This window comes from Neofelis nebulosa, chromosome 2 (genome assembly GCF_028018385.1).
Source record: "Neofelis nebulosa isolate mNeoNeb1 chromosome 2, mNeoNeb1.pri, whole genome shotgun sequence".
In the NCBI taxonomy this organism is placed as follows: Eukaryota; Metazoa; Chordata; class Mammalia; order Carnivora; family Felidae; genus Neofelis; species Neofelis nebulosa.
This window is the reverse complement of record NC_080783.1, coordinates 188,905,192-188,925,228: the sequence shown is the minus strand read 5'-3', so window position 1 is coordinate 188,925,228 and position 20,037 is coordinate 188,905,192. Positions and strand designations below refer to the sequence as shown.

At 48.7% G+C, this 20,037-nt stretch overlaps 1 protein-coding gene across 5 annotated transcripts in view; it reads left to right on the top strand.

Moving 5' to 3' along the window:
* The window catches only part of TMEM269 (transmembrane protein 269), a 25,845-nt gene extending 5,808 nt beyond the window's left edge, over positions 1–20,037 (top strand). The window contains exons 1-8 of one of the 5 annotated variants that reach the window (XM_058717791.1): positions 2,862–2,968; positions 3,847–3,909; positions 4,955–5,063; positions 8,220–8,364; positions 12,961–13,058; positions 13,734–13,877; positions 14,508–14,708; positions 19,806–20,037. In XM_058717791.1, coding sequence (XP_058573774.1) covers positions 8,324–8,364; positions 12,961–13,058; positions 13,734–13,877; positions 14,508–14,708; positions 19,806–19,927 — 606 coding nt within the window. In that variant the 5' untranslated portion in view covers positions 2,862–2,968; positions 3,847–3,909; positions 4,955–5,063; positions 8,220–8,323 and the 3' untranslated portion in view covers positions 19,928–20,037. Of the gene's footprint in view, positions 1–2,856; positions 3,910–4,954; positions 5,064–8,219; positions 8,365–12,960; positions 13,059–13,733; positions 13,878–14,507; positions 14,709–19,805 lie in introns of those variants that run through there. The other 4 variants (XM_058717789.1, XM_058717788.1, XM_058717787.1 and 1 more) reach the window with 4 other exon arrangements.

Genomic DNA, 20,037 nt, shown 5'->3' with positions numbered 1-20,037 from the left:
CCCCAGGCACAAGATAGGGTTCATCCCCTTAAAGAGCTGGAGATTGGGAGGAAGGAGCTGCTAAGTGCCTGGAGTGATTATTTCTAAAGTACCTTTGATTCAGTGGACCAGCCTCTAGTTGAAAGCTTTTGTCTTCATTTTGATTTGGAATATTACCATCTCCTGCTTTTTTCCAACCTCACTGACTACACCTTTTCTGTCTCCTGACATTTAGCTTTTGGATTGCTCTGGGGCCTATTCCTTAGCCCTCTTTTCTATTAGGTGACCTAACCCATTCCCACGGATTACATACCCCCCATACGCTGTTGACGCACTTACATGTCTCCAACCCTGCTCTCTCCTGAGCTTCATGCAGACTTACTTACCCAACAGCCTCACTTGACGTCACGATAAACCTAACATGTCCAAAATGAGTCTGGAATTCTGCCCCAAGCGTGTTTCATTGCCAGTCCTCTCCACTGCCATCAACACCTAGCTCACTGTTTTGGAGGCCAGAAATCTAAATCCTCCTCGATTCTGTTTGTTCTTTCTGTGCCAGTCAGCAGGTCTTGTCAGCTGTCTTCAGAATATATCCCACATCTGACTGCTTCTCACCACTTCCACCCGTACCCCTAGGGCCAGACCACCGTGGTGTCTCTGGCCTGGACTAATGTAGTGACTTCCCAGCAAACCTCCCTGCCCCGGTTCTCACGGTGCTTCAGGCTACCTCCACAGAGACTGGTAGCATTGTCCTTTATTATTGTTATTTTTAAATGTTTATTTATTTATTTTGAGAGAGAAAGAGCCTGAGTGGGGAGGGGTAGAGAGAGGTGGAGAGAGAGATCCCAAGCAGGCTCCATGTTGTCAGCACAGAGCCCAATGTGGGGCTTGATCTCACCAACCGTGAGATCATGACTGGAGCCCAGATCAAGAGTTGGACGCTTAACCGACTGAACCACCCAGGTGCCCCGGTAGCGTTGTCCTTTCAAAATATACATTGGGTCCCAACACTTCTCTATAAAGATGATTCAAGAATTTCTCATTACACTTAGACTAGAGCCCAAGCTTTTTTCCAGGATTCTGTGTGATCTTGCCACGTTCCTGCTGACCTTGTCCCTTTAACAAATGAAGCTCATTTCTGCTTCAAAGGCTATACATTTGCTGTTCCACCTGCCTGGAGCATTTCCCCCAAGGTCTTTGCATGGTTTGTGGCTTCTCACCATTTAGGTCCCTGCTCAAGTAGCACTGCACTGATTCCCCTGTCAGAGATACCAACTCGTCTCACGTCAAAATAACTTCTGGCCCTGCCTTGTTTTCCATAGCACTTATCACGAGCAGACGTTATTTGTGCCCACACTCGAATGTAAGTTCCGTGAGGACGGAGACAGTGTCTGCCTTGTTTGCTGCTATATCCCTTGCACCTGCCATAGTGCCTGGCACATAATAAATACTCTAATAATGTACGAATGGATGGACATCTATAGCTGTGTACTTACTTAGATCCTGTAAAGGATCCAAGTCAACACCACTAATAGAAATGTAACGTGAGTCACATGTATGGTTTTAAATTTTTTAGTAGCTACATTAAAAAATAGAAGCAGGTGATATTAACTTTAATAATACATTTTATCTCACCCAGTATATCCTAAATATTAACACTTCAAATAATACTAAAAAATTATTAGTGTGTCATATATGAAATAACACGCTAATAATTTTTTAGTATTATTTGAATATATATTCCATATATATATTCCACATATATGTATTCCAACTCATAACTCATATATATATATATATATATATATATATATATATATATACACTTGAATATTTGAACTCTGGTGTGTATTTTACACATATAGCACATCTCAATTCAGACTAGCCACATTTTAGGCACTTAGGAGCCATATGTGGCTAGTGGCTACCATATTAATACAAGTGTAGACAGTCTACTGTTCCTGCTCTCTACTTCCTTGTGACATTCCAGAACAGAAGGACGCTAGAAACTTCTGACAGACGGGGACAAGTGTCTTTTGTAGCTATCCCTCCTTCCTCTCCCTCTTCAGAAGGAAGCCTTGGGGATGTCCAGGCTGACAGATGCATCATCGTGTGCTTAGAATAATACTGATAATGATTGAACTTATACTATGCGCTAAGCACTTCATATAATCTCATTTAATTCACACAAGAATCCCATTTTACAGATTAGGGAACAGGTTCAGGAAACAAAGTAAGATTTACACATCTGGTAGTGTTAGTGCTGCAACATAAACTTGGTTAAGAGGTAAAGCCAGCATTGCCATTAGTATGCTGTAGTGGTTTTTGTTGTTGTTTGGCTTTTTTTTTTAGAGAGAGAGAGAGAGAGCAATCACAAGTCGGGGAGAGGAGCAGAAGGAGGGAGAGAAAAAATCGCAAGCAGGCTCCACACCTAGCACAGAGTCCGATGTGGGGCTCAATCCCCCCACCCTGGGATCATGACCTGAGCTGAAATCAAGAGTCAGCCGCTCAACCGACTGAGCCACCCAGGCACCCCAGTAGGCTGTAGTTTGTAATTTGCCACTAATGGTCCATGTGGCACGGACAAATTAAGGTAAATACAAGGGACTCTTGGACTTGTTGCTTCCATTCTGGTTTTCTCTTTTAGTTTCTCAGACACCTTAGGTCCGGCTTTAGTGTTAGACTGTGTTCAGGTCTCAGTTCCACTAATTATTAAAATCAACGAATCCCCCATTTCCTCTTCTGGAGAGTAGAAACGCTAATGCTAACGTCAAGAGCATTTGAGAAAATCCAGTAAGATGATAACGTGTGTAAAGCACCATGAACAGGGCCAAAGGCTAGTCGCCACTCAGGACACGCTCCTCTTTCCCCCTCCAGGTTGCTGGGAGAGACAACAGTGTCACAGGACCGTGCAGCTCCACCCCTTCCCTTGCATCTTCTCCTGTGGGGTCCTGGAAGCCAGTGCTGCTCTGACTCAGCGTTAGGGCAGGTGGGAGGATGTGGGGCAGGTGTTAGAACCTGTGCCTGGGAACCTACCCAGTACTAACAAGCTTCTTTCTGTAGCGCAGTATTCATCCAGTTGCCAAATCCAGACACCTCCGAGAGGCTCTTAGCTTCTCCCTCTCACACCTCTCCCACACCCTGGGGATTCCTTTCACAATGGCTCCTAGTCCGGCTACTTCCATTCCCTTCCGTTGCTGTCCAGCGAATGAGTCCTTGCTCCAGCCTGCCTCATCTGTCCTGTGGTATTACAGACCCTTCTTCCACGCTGGCTGCCAGAATCATATTTCTAAACCAAACTGACCATGTCATCCATACTTAAACCAACATTCAGGACAGTGTAAATTACTCAGCTTGCCATTCATCTGACAAATACTGGGGTGGGATGGGGTGACTTACCATATGCCAAAGCAGTTCTTACAGGTACAGAAATACAGCAGTGAACCAAACAGCAAGAGCCCTGCTCTAGGGACCCGTCACACTCTGGACCCCAGCAACCCTTTACAGCCCTGTCTTCCCCAAAGTCCTTCCAGCCCACCTCTCTTGCACCATGCACTCTGGTCTCTGCCTCTCAAGGCTTCCTTTGCTGGCCACGTTGGAGAGACCAGTACCCTCCTCCTAGATCCCTCCATTCCCCAAGTGGCCCACAGGGTGGCCTAGGGCTCCTCTGCAAATTGAGGCCCCTCTTCCAGCCAGCTAGAGCCCCGCTGCCCCTCCCCTGCCCCTCCTGGATTGTGAGCTAAGAGCCAGGGGTGAGAGGCTTGGGACCTGCGTGGCTCCCCCAGGCCTGTGGTGGCCGCCACCCACCACACAGGAAGCGGGGAAGGAGTGCGGCCCTCACCCCACCCAGGAATGTCTGGTCCCCAGGTAAGCATCCTGACAAAGCGCGTGACCCTCCCAAGATTACTGTCAGCGACCAGGACCCTGTGGGTAAGCGCTGCCCTAGAGCCCAGCCTGCCTCCATCTCTTCCATCTTCTCAGAGGGGGTGTCTTCCTGGGACCCCGGCAGGGCCTGGACAGGACCGAGAACTGGGAGAGGGGGCGTGGCTATCTGTTGGGGGTGTGGTCTGTAGAGCTGAGGGGTGGGGAGCATGTCTAACTAGAGTGGCTGCGCCCCGGAGTCCCAGCGCCTGATGGAGCGCCCTACCTGAGCATGCTCACTGCAGTTTGTGCCCTGGATGCGACACAGAAGCTGTGCAGCCTAGGGCCAGGCCGTACCCTTCTGCCCTCTCCTGCCCACAGTCCCCGCGTCTGCAGTTCCCGCTTGCTCACTTCTCTGTCCTCTCTCACCAGCCTCAGGGCTGCCTTCCTTTTCTTCACTTTTTCCCCTCCACTCCCAACCATATCTGACCCAGACACATCACTGCTACTCAAGGTCATTCAGGCACACCCTCAACTGCGACCTCCCTGCCCACTGCGCCTCCGCCTCCGGTCACCCCCCTTCCTCCCGGGGATCCAGCCTCGTCGTGCTATTGCACCTTTTACCCCTTTACCCCTTCATCCTTGGAGCCCCTCCCTAAATGTCGCCACATCAGAGAAACCTTTCCCCACTGCCACCGCAGACTCAGTCTGCTGTTCCCTTGTGCGCCCAGAGAAATGGGACAGCGTCTTGCCCGTCGTAACACTTGCCGCACTGCCCCTACTCGAATCTACCTCCCCTGCCAGACCCCTTCCTTCTTGGCGATGCAGCCTGGCTCTTGTTCTTTCTGCCCCAGAACGTAGTCCTGGGGGTAGCAGGCATCAGCAAATGTATCTTAAAATGAGTAAATGGAAGATTGTAGGCATTAGGTAGATGCTGGGTGTGTGGAGGGTCTGGATTGTTGAGAGTTCATTTGAGAGGGCTTCTTGGAGGACAGACTGAACAGGCTTTGGTGCGGGGGAGAGATGTGATTTGGTGCAGTGAGAGGATCCTGGGGAAGCACCAGAGTGACACATTCTACCGATTTAACGATCCTTCAACAACTTCTATTGTCAGGCTTCATGCTGGGCACAGGGGACCTCAGTCTCCACTCAAGTTGCTTGCCCTGCAGTAGACAAGGAAGACAAGAGAGGCGGTGCCAGTGTAGAGTGCCGAGTGTCACACGGTGAGCACACGGACATGTGGCAGTGCGGAGAAGGAGTACTCACTCCAGGGGAGAGTCAGCCTTCCCAAAGAGGACCACCGGCCAACCTGAGAGCAGAGGGAGGGCTGGAGCCAGGGGCAGTGGAGAGAGGAGGCTGGGGGCTGAGCCAGCCTCATCATAAGGGCTTATACGCCAGAGGAAGGAGGTGGACTCCATCCCCGGGAAATGGGGAGCCACTGACGGGCTTCCGCAAAGTTCGGGAGTGACACGATCTAGTCCTGCAGGCCAATGCTGCGCAACGCCTCAGCTCTGAACCCCTCCTCAGAGAAGTCTTGTCTGAGCCCTCTGTCAGGCTGGACCCTCTTCCATGCTCCCCTGGCAGCCTGGTCAACTCCCCTTTTGGTTGAACACCTCTGCTGGCCTGAGCTCCTTGAGACACGAGGCCAGGTCTTAATCTTCTCCATGTCCCAAGCACCAGGCGCTCATTCTTGCTCATGACCAAATGTTTGTTGAATGAATGGATTGCTCCTTTCTTGTCTGGATTTCTAGAGCCCTTACTCTCAGGTCCACATCCTTTTACATCCGGAACCTGTGCATTATGTTGAAAATAGCATTTAATTGCGAAAGAGGAGGCCCAATTCAAGTCCTGGCTCCATTTCACGGGGCCAAGTCACTTGACTATCTTGAAACCTCAGATTCTTCATCTGTAAGATGGGGTACCATCGTGAACAGAGTCTGGGAGTCCCCACATGCATGCGTGAGTCTTGTGTCCCTGGGTAGACTGTATGCTCCGTGAAGGTGTTCCCCAGGATCTAGTGCAGTCTGAGCTTACAGGGAGCACAGTGCTCAGTCCTGTTGGTTGGTAGACAGCAGAGTGCAGAGTGGAGGGGAAGGAACACCTAAGGTGAAGTTGTAAGCCCTGTCCTGCCACTTCTGTGTGACTTTGAGCAAGGTTCTTCCCCTCTCTAAGTCTTCCTTGCCTCATCTGGCAACTATGGATATTAACCCTCACTTGGCAGACCTTACGGGCCAATGGAAACCATAGACATGAAACACCGATTTAACATAGACATGAAAATAGACATGAAAATGTTTCATGAATGAAAGATGATAGAGTAGATAACCGATCATTAATTAAAAACAAAAAGACAAAAAAAAAAAAAAACAACTGAAGGAGTACAGATGAGGTGTGCGTGGCAATTGGTAGAAATGCCCCAGGCATCTGCTGACTACCCCTAGCAGGCAGAGACGCTGGGTTGCTGCCCTGGCAGCAGCTGGGCTGGGGACAGAGGTGTTTGGTCTTGCTGGGGTCAGCCCTGGGGCCCAGGAGAGACTGGGAGGGAGGGGTTCCTGAGGAGGGACTGAGCAGCCAGCCTTGGCTCTCCTTCCCTCCCGGATTTCTTAGGCAGCGTTCTTCTGTCTTAGGTTTTGAGGGGTCTCAGGAGTCCTGATGGCCTTGGTGAATGGGACCTGCCTGGGGGAGCAGTGAGCCCCTTAGTGCTGCCTGATCAACTCCCAGTTCCAAACTCCCAGTCTAGCCCCCTCCTCCCGGCCTCTGACATCTTGGTGGCAGGGCTTATGGGCCCTAATTTGTCTTAAGTCCAGCCTGGGGCAGAGACAGGGGCTGGGCAGAGGGAGTCTCAGCTTCCTCACTTCTAAAATGAGTGAGGATGAAACGAGAAAGCTGCTGCGACAACACCTCGGAACTTGCGTATTTTATTCAGGTGCAGGATTGCTGTTTATGGGCAGCGTGTTTATGGTGACCAGTGGGGCGTCCCTGTTTCAGGGAGCACTGGGGCTCTTTCTCCCCAAGAAACTTGGTGCCACAGGCCATTTATGTGTATGGAGTGCAGGTTTGGTGTTGGAGGCAAAATAGAGCCGGCCAGGCTGTGGAAACAGGCAGGGCCAGCTGATTCCCTGGGCTCTGAGGGCCCGGGGCAGGGCCGCTTCCTCTTGGGCAGGATGAAACCGCCCCGTGGGGCTGGCCCCCTGAGCTCCTCCTTGGCCTCCTACCCCACAGACCGCCTCCTTCCGGACCTGTGCCCCCGGCAGAGGAAACACCAGACTTAGAATCCAGCAGGCAGGATTACCTTTCACTCACTGAGGATGTGATTTGAGCCAATATATCTCCATTTCTCTGAGGCTCAGATTTTGCATTCATCAAATAATGACAGCACCGTCTCCTGAGGTCGTCAGGATCAGGAGAGAGAACAGAGTGAAAGGTGCCTTGTGCACCGTTTTGTGCTGGACCCATTCATCTCTTGCTCTCATCTCTTCCCCTGTCGGAGCTGGGCCTGATGTTCTGGTTGGGGCTCGTCAGAACCAGGACCTCGGGGCACCCCCACTGCAGCCCCGTCCTTCCAAGGGAAAGAGCAAGGCCTGCAGGACAAGGGAGGCTGACTCTGCAGTGGGTCCCTTTCGTGCTTTCTACCCCTCGGGTAGCCCCTCGCCCCCTGGAACATTCCTAGGGGTGAGGGGGTTGCCCTTTCCCAGTGTTATTTTTTTTATTTATTTATTTTTGGGACATACAGAGACAGAGCATGAACGGGGGAGAGGCAGAGAGAGAGGGAGACACAGAATCGGAAACAGGCTCCAGGCTCCGAGCCATCAGCCCAGAGCCTGATGCGGGGCTCGAACTCACGGACCGTGAGATCGTGACCTGGCTGAAGTCGGATGCTTAACCGACTGCGCCACCCAGGCGCCCCCCCCAGTGTTATTTTTTATTCCTGTGGGGCTCACCTCACAGGAATAAAAAATATGAAAAGTAGCTTTGTAATTTTTTTTTTTTAAAGGGCTCACCTATGACAAAAGGCTCATCTCCCAGATAGGGGAAGGGCCCATATCCCTTATACCCTGGGCCATGGGGGTACCAGGAGGGCCAACCGTGGGCTGGAGGGAGGTCTGCACTGTAGGCAAGGGGGCAGACAGAAGGGTTGGAGACTGTGGCTGTACTGGCGTGGGGGCTTTGCTGTTGTGCCTTCCCAAGACGCTCATTTTTAGCACCTTGGTCTTTACCTCCTGATGTCCTCCAGCTACCTCCTGTCTCATTCTAGTCAGTGAAACAGTGTTGGGAGGGTACAGTTCTGGGATGAGGTCCAGGGAACAGGAGCTGCCTGGTCCTGGGAGCCTCTTTTGGGACACTTTGACCTTGGGAACCCCTGACCCCTCTCCCCGGAGCCCCAGATCCGTGCACCAGGTTCTTCCTGACCAACGACCAGATCCATCTCTATCTGAATGAGTTTTCCTGGAAGGACGTTACCAGTGCCTTGTCCCTGGCCAACATGATCCTGGGGCTCTTCTCCATCTTCTGCAGCTTCTGCAAGTAGGTCTGGGGCCCAGTAGGATCTTAGCCAAGAGCTGGAGCCAATGGCATGCAGGGAGGAGTGGGGAGCCTAGATAGCCAGGCACTGAGGCCCAGGATCAACCGGGGGCAGGAGAAAGGGTAGTGATTGGGAGTCAAGAGGCCAAGATCCTGGCCTCAGCTCTACTACCAGCCTGATGTGTGACTTTAGGTCACATCCCTGAGCCTTGGTTTCTCCATCGTTAAAACAAGGAGCTTGCACTGTGATCTCTAGGTGCCTTCCAGCTGTGGCAGTCCAGAATGGTCTTTATGAGAAAACCAAGAGATTCTATTCTGGTGGCCTTTACATAATCCTTGGGGTAGGCAGGCTATCATGAGAAATTTTTGATTCTTAAATTAGCACATATGATCTGGGGAATATTTACAGTCAGCACTATTATGGAAAATCTGGGACATGTTTATGGGCCCCTAAAAAGTTATAAGCAAATTATATTTCTACAAATTGAATCATATTTCAATGCCTTGTCAAATCAGTTCTTTTTTAAAAAAATTTTTTTTAACGTTTATTTTTGAGACAGAGAGAGACAGAGCATGAATGGGGGAGGGGCAGAGAGAGAGGGAGACACAGAATTGGAAGCAGGCTCCAGGCTCCGAGCCATCAGCCCAGAGCCCGACGCGGGGCTCGAACTCACGTACCGCGAGATCGTGACCTGAGTCGAAGTCGGACGCTTAACCGACTGAGCCACCCAGGTGCCCCTCAAATCAGTTCTTTAAAGATAAATCCTTTACAGTGCAGCCTCCTAACCTGTTTGATTCTCTATAACCATCAGCAAGTGACTTCTCTGGATCTGTTTCTCATCCATTAAATCATTTTATCTGATGATGTTTGAGTTCCCTTCCAGTTAAATTTTATGATTCTCTAAGTCTGGATTTTTGGGGGTCTTATAAAGTAGAGCATATCTACAGCAGAAAATCTCTAACTTCTTAGTTCAGTGCAATCTTCTGGGAGTGTAGCTAAAAAAAATTTTTTTAATGTTTATTTCCTTTTGAGAGAAAGGGAAAGAGAGAGGCATGAGTGGGGGAGGGGCAGAGAGAGAGATACACAGAATCCAAAGCAGGCTCCAGGCTTTGAGCTGTTAGCAGAGAGCCCAACGTGGGGCTCAAACTCACAGACCATGAGATCATGACCTGAGCTGAAGTCAGACACTTAACAGACTGAGCCACCCAGGTGCCTCAGTTTTGGGAGTGTCATTTTTATGGCACGGTGGTGGGCCCTTTTCCCTTTAGACACATAGGTATGGCTCTAAAGAAAGGTAGTGCTGAGCTTGTTTGGAGACAGCTGAAGCCTGGGGTGAGGTTCTCTGCTTCTGCTTGGTCATCAAGCATTGCAATCAGGGTGTAGACTTAGGAATGGCATTCTAGGGCAGCCTTGCCTGAGACTATGGTGGCTGCTTTTAGAAAGGGGTCTGGGAGCATGTGCTGGACTAAAGCACAGAATCCTTGAATGTAAGATCTGAAAGAGATCTTGGAAATCATATAGAGCATCAAAATATGTGAGACAAAAAAACAGAACTGCAAGGAGAAATGGGCAAATCCGCTATCGTAGTCGGGCATTTCAACACCCCTCCATCAGAAACTGACATCCATTTGGCAGAAAATCAGTAAGGAGATAGTTGAACTGAACAGCACCATCAGTCAACTGGATCTAATTGATATTTATAGAATACTTTACCCAATAACAGCACAATACACATTCTTCTCCTCACACTTTTGGGGTATAAGACATACCTCAACAAATGTAAAAGAATAGAAATCATATGAAGTATGCCCTCAGATCCCATGGAATTAAAGTAGAAATCAATAACAGAAAGATAACTAGAAAATCCCAAAATATGTGAAGGTTAAGCAACACGATTCTAAATAATATATTCAAGAAGAAAAGTATTTTGAGCTAAAAGAAAGTGAAAATACAACTTATCAAAATTTGTTGGGGTGCCTGGGTGGCTCAGTCAGTTAAATGTCCGACTTCGGCTCAGGTCATGATCTTGTGGTCCGTGAGCTTCGGGCTCTGTGCTGACATCTCGGAGCCTGGAGCCTGCTTCAGTTCTGTGTCTCCCTCTCTGCCCCTCCCTTGCTCGTACTCTCTGTCTCTCATAAATGAATAAATGTTAAAAAAAAATTAAAAAAAACCCAACTTATCAAAATTTGTGAGATGCAGTGAAAGTGGTAGTTATAGTGAAATTTGTAACATTGAATGCATGTGTTAGAAAAGAAACCTCTGTGAAAGACAACATCAGGAGAATTAGAAGACAAGCTATAGGCTGGGAGAAAATATTTGCAAAAGGTACATCTGAGAAAGGACTGTAAAATAGACAAAGCTTAAAATTCTTCAATAAGAAAACAAAGAACTCAATTAAAAAATGGGCCAAAGACCTTAACAGAGACCTCATCGAAGGAGATATACAGATGGCAGTAAGCATGTGAAGATACTCCACATTGTATGTTATCAGGGAGATGTAGTGAGATATTACTACACACCTACCGGCCAAAGGAGTTGCCCAGAACACTGATGACATCAAATGCTGGCGAGGACGTGGAGCAACAGGAACTCTCATGCACCGCTGGCGGGAACGCAAGATGGTTCAGCCGCTTTGGGAGACAGTGTGGCAATTTCACAAAGCTACACCTAGTCTTACCATATGATCCAGCAATCACACTGTTTGGTATTTATCCAAATGAACTGAAAACTATGTCCACACAAAACCCTGCACTGGGATGTTTATGATGTTTAATTTACAATTGCCAAAACTCGCAAGCAACCAAGATACCGTCTAATAAGTGAATAGATGAATAAACTGAGGTATTTCCAAATTTTCCAAACAATGGAGGATTGCTCAGTGCTAAAAAGAAATGACCTATCAGACCATGAGAAGACACAGAGGAATCATAAGTGCATATTACCAAGTGAAAGAAGCCAATATGCAAAGGCTACATACTATATGATTACAGTGATATGATATTCTGGAAAGGCAAAAATATCAAGATAATAAAAAATCAGTGATTGGTACAGGAGGGTGGGGGGAATGAATAGGTGGAGCACAGAGGATATTTAGGACATTGGAACTAATCTTCATGATACTATAATAATGGATACTCATCATGCGTTTGTCCAAAACCACAGAATGTACAACACCAAGAGTGAACCCTAAGGTAAACTATGGACTTTGGGTGACTATGTGTCAACATAGGTTCATCCTTGGTATGTGTCAAGAATTAGAATGTACTTACTGTTCTGGTGAGTGATATTGATCATGTGGGAAGCTATGCATAGGTGGGATATGGGGGGGTAGATGGGAAATTTCTGTAGCTTCCTTTCAATTTTGTTGTAAACCTAAAACCTCCCCCAAAAAATAAAGCCTTAGAAAAATTGGGAAAAAAAGGGAGATAGAAATCAATAGTATAAGGCTTCCACCTTAGCAAACTAGGGGGAAAAAAAAAAAAAAGCATGTTAAATCCAAAGTAAGCAGAAGAAAATAATAAAAATGAGAGGGACACCTGGGTGGTTCAATCGGTTAAGCATCTGATTCTTGACCTCAAGTCAGGTCTTGATTTCAAGGTCGTGGGTTCAAGGTCCGCATTTGGGCTCCACGCTCTGGGTGCAAAGCCTACTTAAAAAAGGGGGGGTGGGGGGCCACCTGGATGGCTCAGTCAGTTGAGCGTCCAACTTTGGCTCACGTCACGATCTCGCAGTTCATGAGTTCAAGCCCCACATTGGGCTCACAGTGCCAGCCTGTCCACACAGAGCCCGCTTCTGATCTTCTGTCTCCCCTCTCTGCCCCTCCCCTGCTTGTGCTCTCCCCAAACTAAATAAATATTAAAAAAAAAAAAAAAGAGCAGCCATCAATGAAATTAAAAATAAGAAATCAGTAGAGACAATCAACGAAACCAAAAGCTGATTGATTCTTTGGAAAAATCAATAAAATTGATAGGCCTCTAGGCAGGCCAACCAAGAAAATAAAGAAAAAAAGAGAAGACACAAACTATCAGTATCAGAAATGAAAGAGAGCCATCACTACTGATCTCATGGACTTTAAAAGGATAATAAAGGAATATTATGAACAACTCTGTAAGTGACGTAGCCTAAATGAAAGGGACCAATTCCTTAAAAGTCATGAGTTACCTAAACTTGCACTAGGAGAAATAGCTTATCTGAATAGGCCTCTATTAAATCATTTGGCACAACCCCCTCACTTTCCAGATGGAGGAAGAGAGGCCTAGAGGGGTAGGGAGTGGTTTATCTGAGAAACCACAGTGAGATGGTTGCAGAGGCTGGGAACATAGGACCCCTGTGCCCTCAAATATGCCTGGGATTTAGAGTTGGAAGGGACCTTAGTGATTATCTAAGGGGCTCGAGGCACCCCCTTTAAGACTGTGGGTTGAGAGTGTGGCAGGGGTGTGTGTGTGTGTAGTGTGTAAAGCAGTGTATTTCAGAAAGAACACGAGTGTGGGGAACACGCAGGGCAGGGTGTGTGTGTGTGTGTGTGTGTGTGTGGAGGGGTTGTCCAGTGCAGCCCATGACACAGTTGTCCTGTCGGGGCCTGCTGCCCTACACTTCAGGAAATGCTACAGTGCCTCCTGGATGCTTCTGATCAGCTTCCTATTAGACATGGCAGTTGGGACGATAACCAGACACCTCAGCCTCTGCTCCAGATCGGGTGAGTCCAGGCCTCAGACCCCTGATCCCTGACCCCAGGAGCCCATCTCGGGTCACCCTCCATCTTCTCACATCCAGCAGGCTTTCAGGAGTCAGCACTCCTGCTCACCTCCCTCCGAGGACAGCAGAAGCAGCCGGAGAACTGTCCCGGAGCCCCATAGTCCAGATCTAGGCCCCCCGCGGGCTCACCTGTTGATCCTTAGCCATCCTTACCCAGGCCGCAGTTTCCTTGGCAGTGCTGCCTCCCGGCTAGGGGTGCCCCAGGGATTGGGAGTGGGTGGTGGCAGCGGTGCTTCGGAGCGGGGAAACGAAAAATCACCCCAGCAGAGCGGCTGGTTTAAAATACAAGAAAATATTTCCATGTAAGAGTTTGCTTGAAAAAAAAAGGGTTCCGTGGCTTGTGAATTTGTATCCAGTTGTGGTCCAACCCTGGATGTTAAAGGGCGGGAAAACTAAGACCTGAGAAGGAGAGATTTGCCTCAGGCCGCATGGTCCATGTGAAGCAGAGCCAGGAGCACCCCCCCCCGCCCCGCCCCCCCGTCCTTGATCCCTAGGGGAGCAGCTGTTGCTCTCTGGGACCTCAGTCGCGGCTTGGCACCCCTGCAGCTCCCCCACCACAGGGGACTAAAGTGCAAGACAAATGAGCATAAGTTCTGACCTCGACCTTCTGGAGCAGGGGTGGAGCTGAATGACTTTGCTGTCTTCACCACCTTTGGCCTGGCCTCAGCCCTGCTCCTAGGCGTGGATGGGCCTCTGAATGCGTTCCTGGCCGTCATCTATGTGTTAGCTGCTACCTTCCGCCTGTGTTTTTATTCAACTGGTGAGTGGACCCCAGCCTTGTAGCTAAGGGTGGGGAGCCATGGAGGGGCACTGTTGGATGCCAGAAGCCTTGGGGGGGGGGGGCGGTAACTGACTCCTCCCCTCCTCTTTGGTTCCTTTCCCTTCCTTGTCCTGTGCCCCAGGCCCACTGGAGGCTGCAGGCTGCAGTGGCAGAGACCTGGAGAGGGGCAGGGGCCCATGGTTCTCGGACCAGCTGTGCCTTTTTCTCGTTGTATGACCTTTGGGTGGTGCACAGAGACTCACAGAATCCAGAACTAGGGGTCATCCTCCACAGTTTTCTACAACAGATAGAGAAACTGAGCAAGGCAACCAAGGGCAGTTGCCTTGCCCAAGGTCACAATGCAAGGGGGCGTAGAGGTGGACTAGAAGACCTCAGAGGACCCTCCGGCAGAGCCTTCCTTGGTGCTGGGGCCCACGCCTTGTCCCAGCCGCCTGCTTCCCCGTGGGGATCTGGCGCAGAACCCACACACCATCTGCGAATGGCTGACCGCTTTACAGCCTGCCACTGCCTGGCGAGGAGGGGGATCTGGAGTGGGTGGCAGGGAAGACCCAATGGGCTGGCTTTGCTCAGCGGGAGGCAGCTAATCTCCACCTCTTCCTTCCCTGGCAGGTGTTCCCTTCACGTACAAGGGTCTACCCTGCCGCTATGCTTCCTGTGTTTTGGCCTCCACCTGCCTTCTGACCAAAGGCAACACGTTCATTCTGTCTTGCATGGCCTCACTTATGATTCTGTTCATGATGGACCAGAGCTACTATCCATGTGATGAGATCCTGGGGTCTGAGAACTGGAAAAAATTGATTTATCTGGGGGGTGAGTGAAAATACTGCTTTCAAATGTCACCAGTGCTGGTCTATTATCACTGCTGCTCATGGCCACCCTGTACCTCACCCCCACACTCCCGATCTCCCTTACCCTGTTTTATTTGTGTCCATGGAGTTTATCACCATCTGAAATGTATCTACTTTTTTATTGTCTATACACACTCAAACTGCCCCCGGATAGACGACTCTCTTTCATTCGTGCAGTAATCCCTGGGCCTAGGATTGTGCCAACCACGTGGTAGATGCCCAGTAAGTATTTGTTGAATGCTATTAAGTTCAATCAGGAACACCTACCATACGCTGGATACTGGGAACCAAACTGATAAACTAGACGAACCCTTCCTGCCTCAGGATTCACAGTCTAATAGGGGAGACAGACCCCAACCAAATAATGGCAGAAATAACTAGAAATGCATAGTTTTTTTTTTTTTTAACGTTTATTTATTTATAATGACAGAGAGGGAGAGAGGCAGAGAGAGAATCCAGCAGGTTCCATGCTAACAGAGCGGAGCCCGACGCGGGGCTCAAACCCATGAACTGTGAGATCATGACCTGAGCTGAAACCAAGAGTTGGACACTAGAAAGGCATAGTTTTGATGTGTTGTGGAGCACAGGGTTCTCTGAGAAGGGGACTTAATGAGACTGAAATGGTCTGAAGGGTGGAAAGGATGCTTCAGAAGGTAACATTTAAATGGAACCTGGGTGAAGGTGGTCAAAGGTACAGACTTCCAATTATAAGTTCTGGAGACGTAATGGACAACACGGTGACTACAGTTAACAATACCATGTTGTGGGGAGCCTGGGTGGCCCAGTCGGTTAAGCACCTGACTTTGGCTCAGGTCACGATCTCACAGTTTGTGGTTCAAGCCCTGCTTCGGGTGAGCATGAGCCCTGCTTTGGGTGAGTCCCACTTTGCTCTCTCTTTCTCTCTGCCCCTTGTGGGATTCTCTCTGTCTCTACCCCTTGCTCACTTGTGCTCTCTCTAAAAAAAAAAGAGGGGCGCCTGGGTGGCTCAGTCAGTTGAGCGTCCGACTTCAGCTCAGGTCATGATCTCACGGTCCGTGGGTTCGAGCCCCGCATCGGGCTCTGTGCTGACAGCTTGGAGCCTGGAGCCTGCTTTGGATTCTGTGTCTCCCTCTCTCTCTGCTCCTCCCCCACTTGTTCTGTCTGTCTGTCTGTCTGTCTCTCTCTCTCTCAAAAATAAATAAACATTAAAAAAAAAGAATATTGTATTTGGAAGTAGATAGGAGAGCAGATCTTAAAAGTTCTCGTCGCAAGAAAGGGAAATGGGTAACTGTGCAGTGGCAGACACTAACGAGACTGCTGGTCGTGTCACAGGATACACAAATATCGAATCATTACGCTGCACACCTTGGACTAATACAGTTTTGTGTTATATGTCCATAATATCTCAATAAAACTGGAAAAAATAAAAAAGGTGACCTTCAAGATGACTGGCTAGGTGGGTAAGAGAGGTAGTTCAGAAGAGAAAACGGCATTTTCTAGGCTCTAGGCTAGAAGGTGCTGGGTGCGGTCGTGCAGCCGTGTGGCTGGAACTTGCTGAGAGATCCTAGTGATACAAACCGAGTCCGTGAAGGGGGTGGGTTTGGGGAACTGATCCTAGCGGCAAACGGGAAGCCTCTGAAGGGACTTCTGAGCAGCAGTTTTAAGTGGCCACTTGGAATACAATGTGGAGACCAGATGGTGGGAGACTGAGAACAAAGAGGAAAAGTGACTTGCTGTCGTATGAGAGGTGGTGGCAACAGAGCAGACGAAGGGACTTCAGATGCATGTTGGGAACAGAACCGATATTGAGGAAGCCCTGAGGTCCTGGCCACACTGGGGACCTGGCGGATATCTCCCTAGAGTTCTCCCTGACTTAGGGCTTCCTTCAAGGAATACCAGTGTTTCTTCTTTGGGGATGTGCTCATGGGGACAAGACAAACATCTACAGGGATACTTGGTTTCTTTCTTTATTCCCTGTGGGTCCATTCTGGTTCATAGGGTCCCTGCTTTCATCCTGTCCTTTTTTCTTTTAATTTTTAATGTTTATTATTTATTATTGAGAAAGAGAGAGAGAGACAGAGTGCAAGCAGGGGAGGGTTAGAGAGAGAGGCAGACACAGAATCTGAAGGAGGATCCAGGCTCTGAGCTGTCAGCACAGACAGGGGCTCAAACTCATGAACCGTGAGATCATGACCTGGGCTGAAGTCGGATGCTTAACCGACTGAGCCACCCAGGTGCCCCCTGACCTTCCCTTTTAGGCTCATACCCTTTCTCTGTACCACCAGCACCGATGCCCCTGCTCAAGTTCTAGGCAGTGGCTCCTCTGTGGCCCAGCTAGCAGAGGCAGAACAGTGTTGAGAAGCATCTGGGTTTGCTGCTAAGGAGACCCGAGTTCAAGTTCCAATGCCAGGACGTGTTAATTGCATCAACTTGGGCTGATGACCTCATTATTTTGAGTTTAGTTTTCTTCATCTGTAAAATGAAGCCAATAATTCCTACCTCAGGATTCTTGAGATTAAATGGGATAATGCAGATCAATCCTCTGGCACAGATGTGTCCTGTAGGGAAATGTCTAGTCCCTTCTTCCCTCCACCTGCCCTCCTATCTCTCAGCAACAGTGTTTCCCACAATGCTCTTTGCTTCTGTAGATACCACTGCTCCCCTTCTCTCCCAATAAACCATATGCTTGGCCTCAGCCTTCCTTGGATTGTCTTGGCTGTGAGAGTAAAGGAGGAAACTGTACCTCACAGATTTCGATACCACTTAATACCAGAGCCCAACTGGACAGATTCCAAAATGGCCACTCTTGATATTCCTCTTACCTGGAGTGCAGCCAATCACCTTTTTAGACGGAGGTTCCGTCTCCCCCACAGAGCTTCTGAAAAGCCGGCCTGTGGCTGTGAGACCTCATGTCACGCATTTTCCAGGACAACTCTGGTTTAAAATATTGTCCCATTGCCTCAACAGATCAATGACTGTTCTGAAATATTATAAGTATTCCAAAGCTCCAATACATCTCTGTAACTGAAAGTGGTCTTCTGTCAGATCATATGTTCTGATTTCTCTTGAGGAATGTATGGTAGTTATCCCCACGGAAACGATGTTGCCTCGTACGCTCCAATCCTCTTTGAGCTTTCCGAGGCTGTCTAGTTTTTTTTTTTTTTTTTTTTTAATTTTTTTTTCCCAACGTTCTTTATTTATTTTTGGGACAGAGAGAGACAGAGCATGAACGGGGGAGGGGCAGAGAGAGAGGGAGACACAGAATCGGAAACAGGCTCCAGGCTCCGAGCCATCAGCCCAGAGCCTGACGTGGGGCTTACAAGTCAGGCAGACACGGCTTTGAATCAAGACCTTGTACAGGTTATATCCCCTCTGTCTCTTCATCTGAAAAACAGCCTGGATTCTGAGTCACAGAATTATTGTGAAACGTAAATGGAGCAATCTTTGTAACATACCTAGCAGATTGTCTAGTGCAAAGTAGATATTCCACAGGTGTTGGGGCCTTTTTGCCTGTCGGTGGTGTATCTCAGATTCAAATGTGTTGGGGGTCCCCCAAGACCACCCCAGGTTCAGTGGTTCTCTTGGGGATTCACAGGATGCATATAGTCATACTCATGGTTAAGACTTATTACAGCAAAAGACACAAAGCAAAGGCAGCAAAGGGCAGATGAAAGGGGCAAAATCTGGAGGAAATGAGGCACAGCCCCTCAAGTGTCCTCCCTGTGGGGCCGCCCTGCACAAAACTGTGACAACACCCATGAAAGTCTTGTGTACCTGGAAGCTCTTTAGAGACTCAGGGTCCAAGGTTTTTATAAGGGCTGGCCACATCAGCACCCTAGACCTAGCGGTACCAAAATTCTAGACTTACACAGAAGGAAATCAACACTCAGCACAGTCTAAGGACAGGGAACCATTCTTGCCCATTAGGGAAAGTTCTATATTAGAAATAGACTCTTTTTTTAATGTTTATTTATTTTTGAGACAGAGAGAGACAGAGCATGAAGGGGGAGGGGCAGAGAGAGAGGGAGACACAGAATCCGAAACAGGCTCTGGGCTCTGAGCTGTCAGCACAGAGCCTGACGTGGGGCTCGAACTCACGGACCGTGAGATCATGACCTGAGCCGAAGTTGGATGCTTAACCGACTGAGCCACCCAGACGCCCCAGGAAAGTTCTATATTGATATAGGGAACTGTTTACTAGCCATGTTCCTGGACTCCAGTTAAAGGCCAACCTGGCAAGCAGGCCGGCCTTCGTTCATTTGTTTGTTCGTTCGTTCGTTCCTTTCTTTTTTATTTATATTGAGAGACAGAGTGACCAGGGGAGGGGCAGAGAGAGACGGAGAAAGAGAATCCCAAGAAGGCTCCATACTGTCTGCATGGAGCCCAATGCAGGGCTTGAACTCACAAACCCAGGCACCTTGCAAGCAGGCCTTTCTAAAGACAGCTGTCCCAGGTCTGCTGTGCTCTTCTGCATATGTGTAACATTGTATTGGCCACTATCACATATTAAACTTGACACAATTGGAAATATATATGTCATTCATATATATATATTCTTTTTCTTTTTAATGTTTATTTATTTATTTTTGGAAGAGCAGGGAGGAGAGAGTACAAGTAGGGAAGAGGCAGAGAGAGAGGGAGAGAGAGTCTCAAGGCTCCATGCTGTCATCACAGAGCCTCACACAGGACTCGATCCCATGAACCCTGAGATCATGACCTGAGCCAAAATCAAGAGTCGGACGCTTAACTGACTGAGCCACCCAGGCGCCCCTGGGATGGATGGAGATATATACATATATTTCTAACAAGGGGTCTGGACAACTCAAATTTATTCTCGGCTAAGACTGATTTCTGATCTGAATTCAACCAAATGGAACCTGAGTTTGCATTACATTATAATTATCTAGTTACAAAGAGACAAAACCTCTTAAAGGCAGGGCTCGGGTCTCGTTGGTTCTTGTTTCTTAGGCCAATGAGTAAAAACTGAAGGATGGGAGGATGGGGATGGGAGAGAAGAGGGCGGGAAATACACGAAGAGAGCTTCATAGACATGGAATGCTTGCCTTTTTTCTCCCTCCAGGTGTCATCATGCTGCTTGTGTCTCCATTCTCCCTAACTGCTTTTTACTGCCTGATGTGGTCACTGTCCTACATCTTCTTTCCAGATGCTCTGTGGGGCAAGGCAGCATGCTTCAGGCTATAGCACCAAAGAAAGTGAACAGCTTCACCCACTCCCACTGGCCTCTGTGGGGTTTGTGCCAGCATATCGGGCCAAGCCTTGCCTTATCCTCACTAAATCTTTCTTTGTCCCTA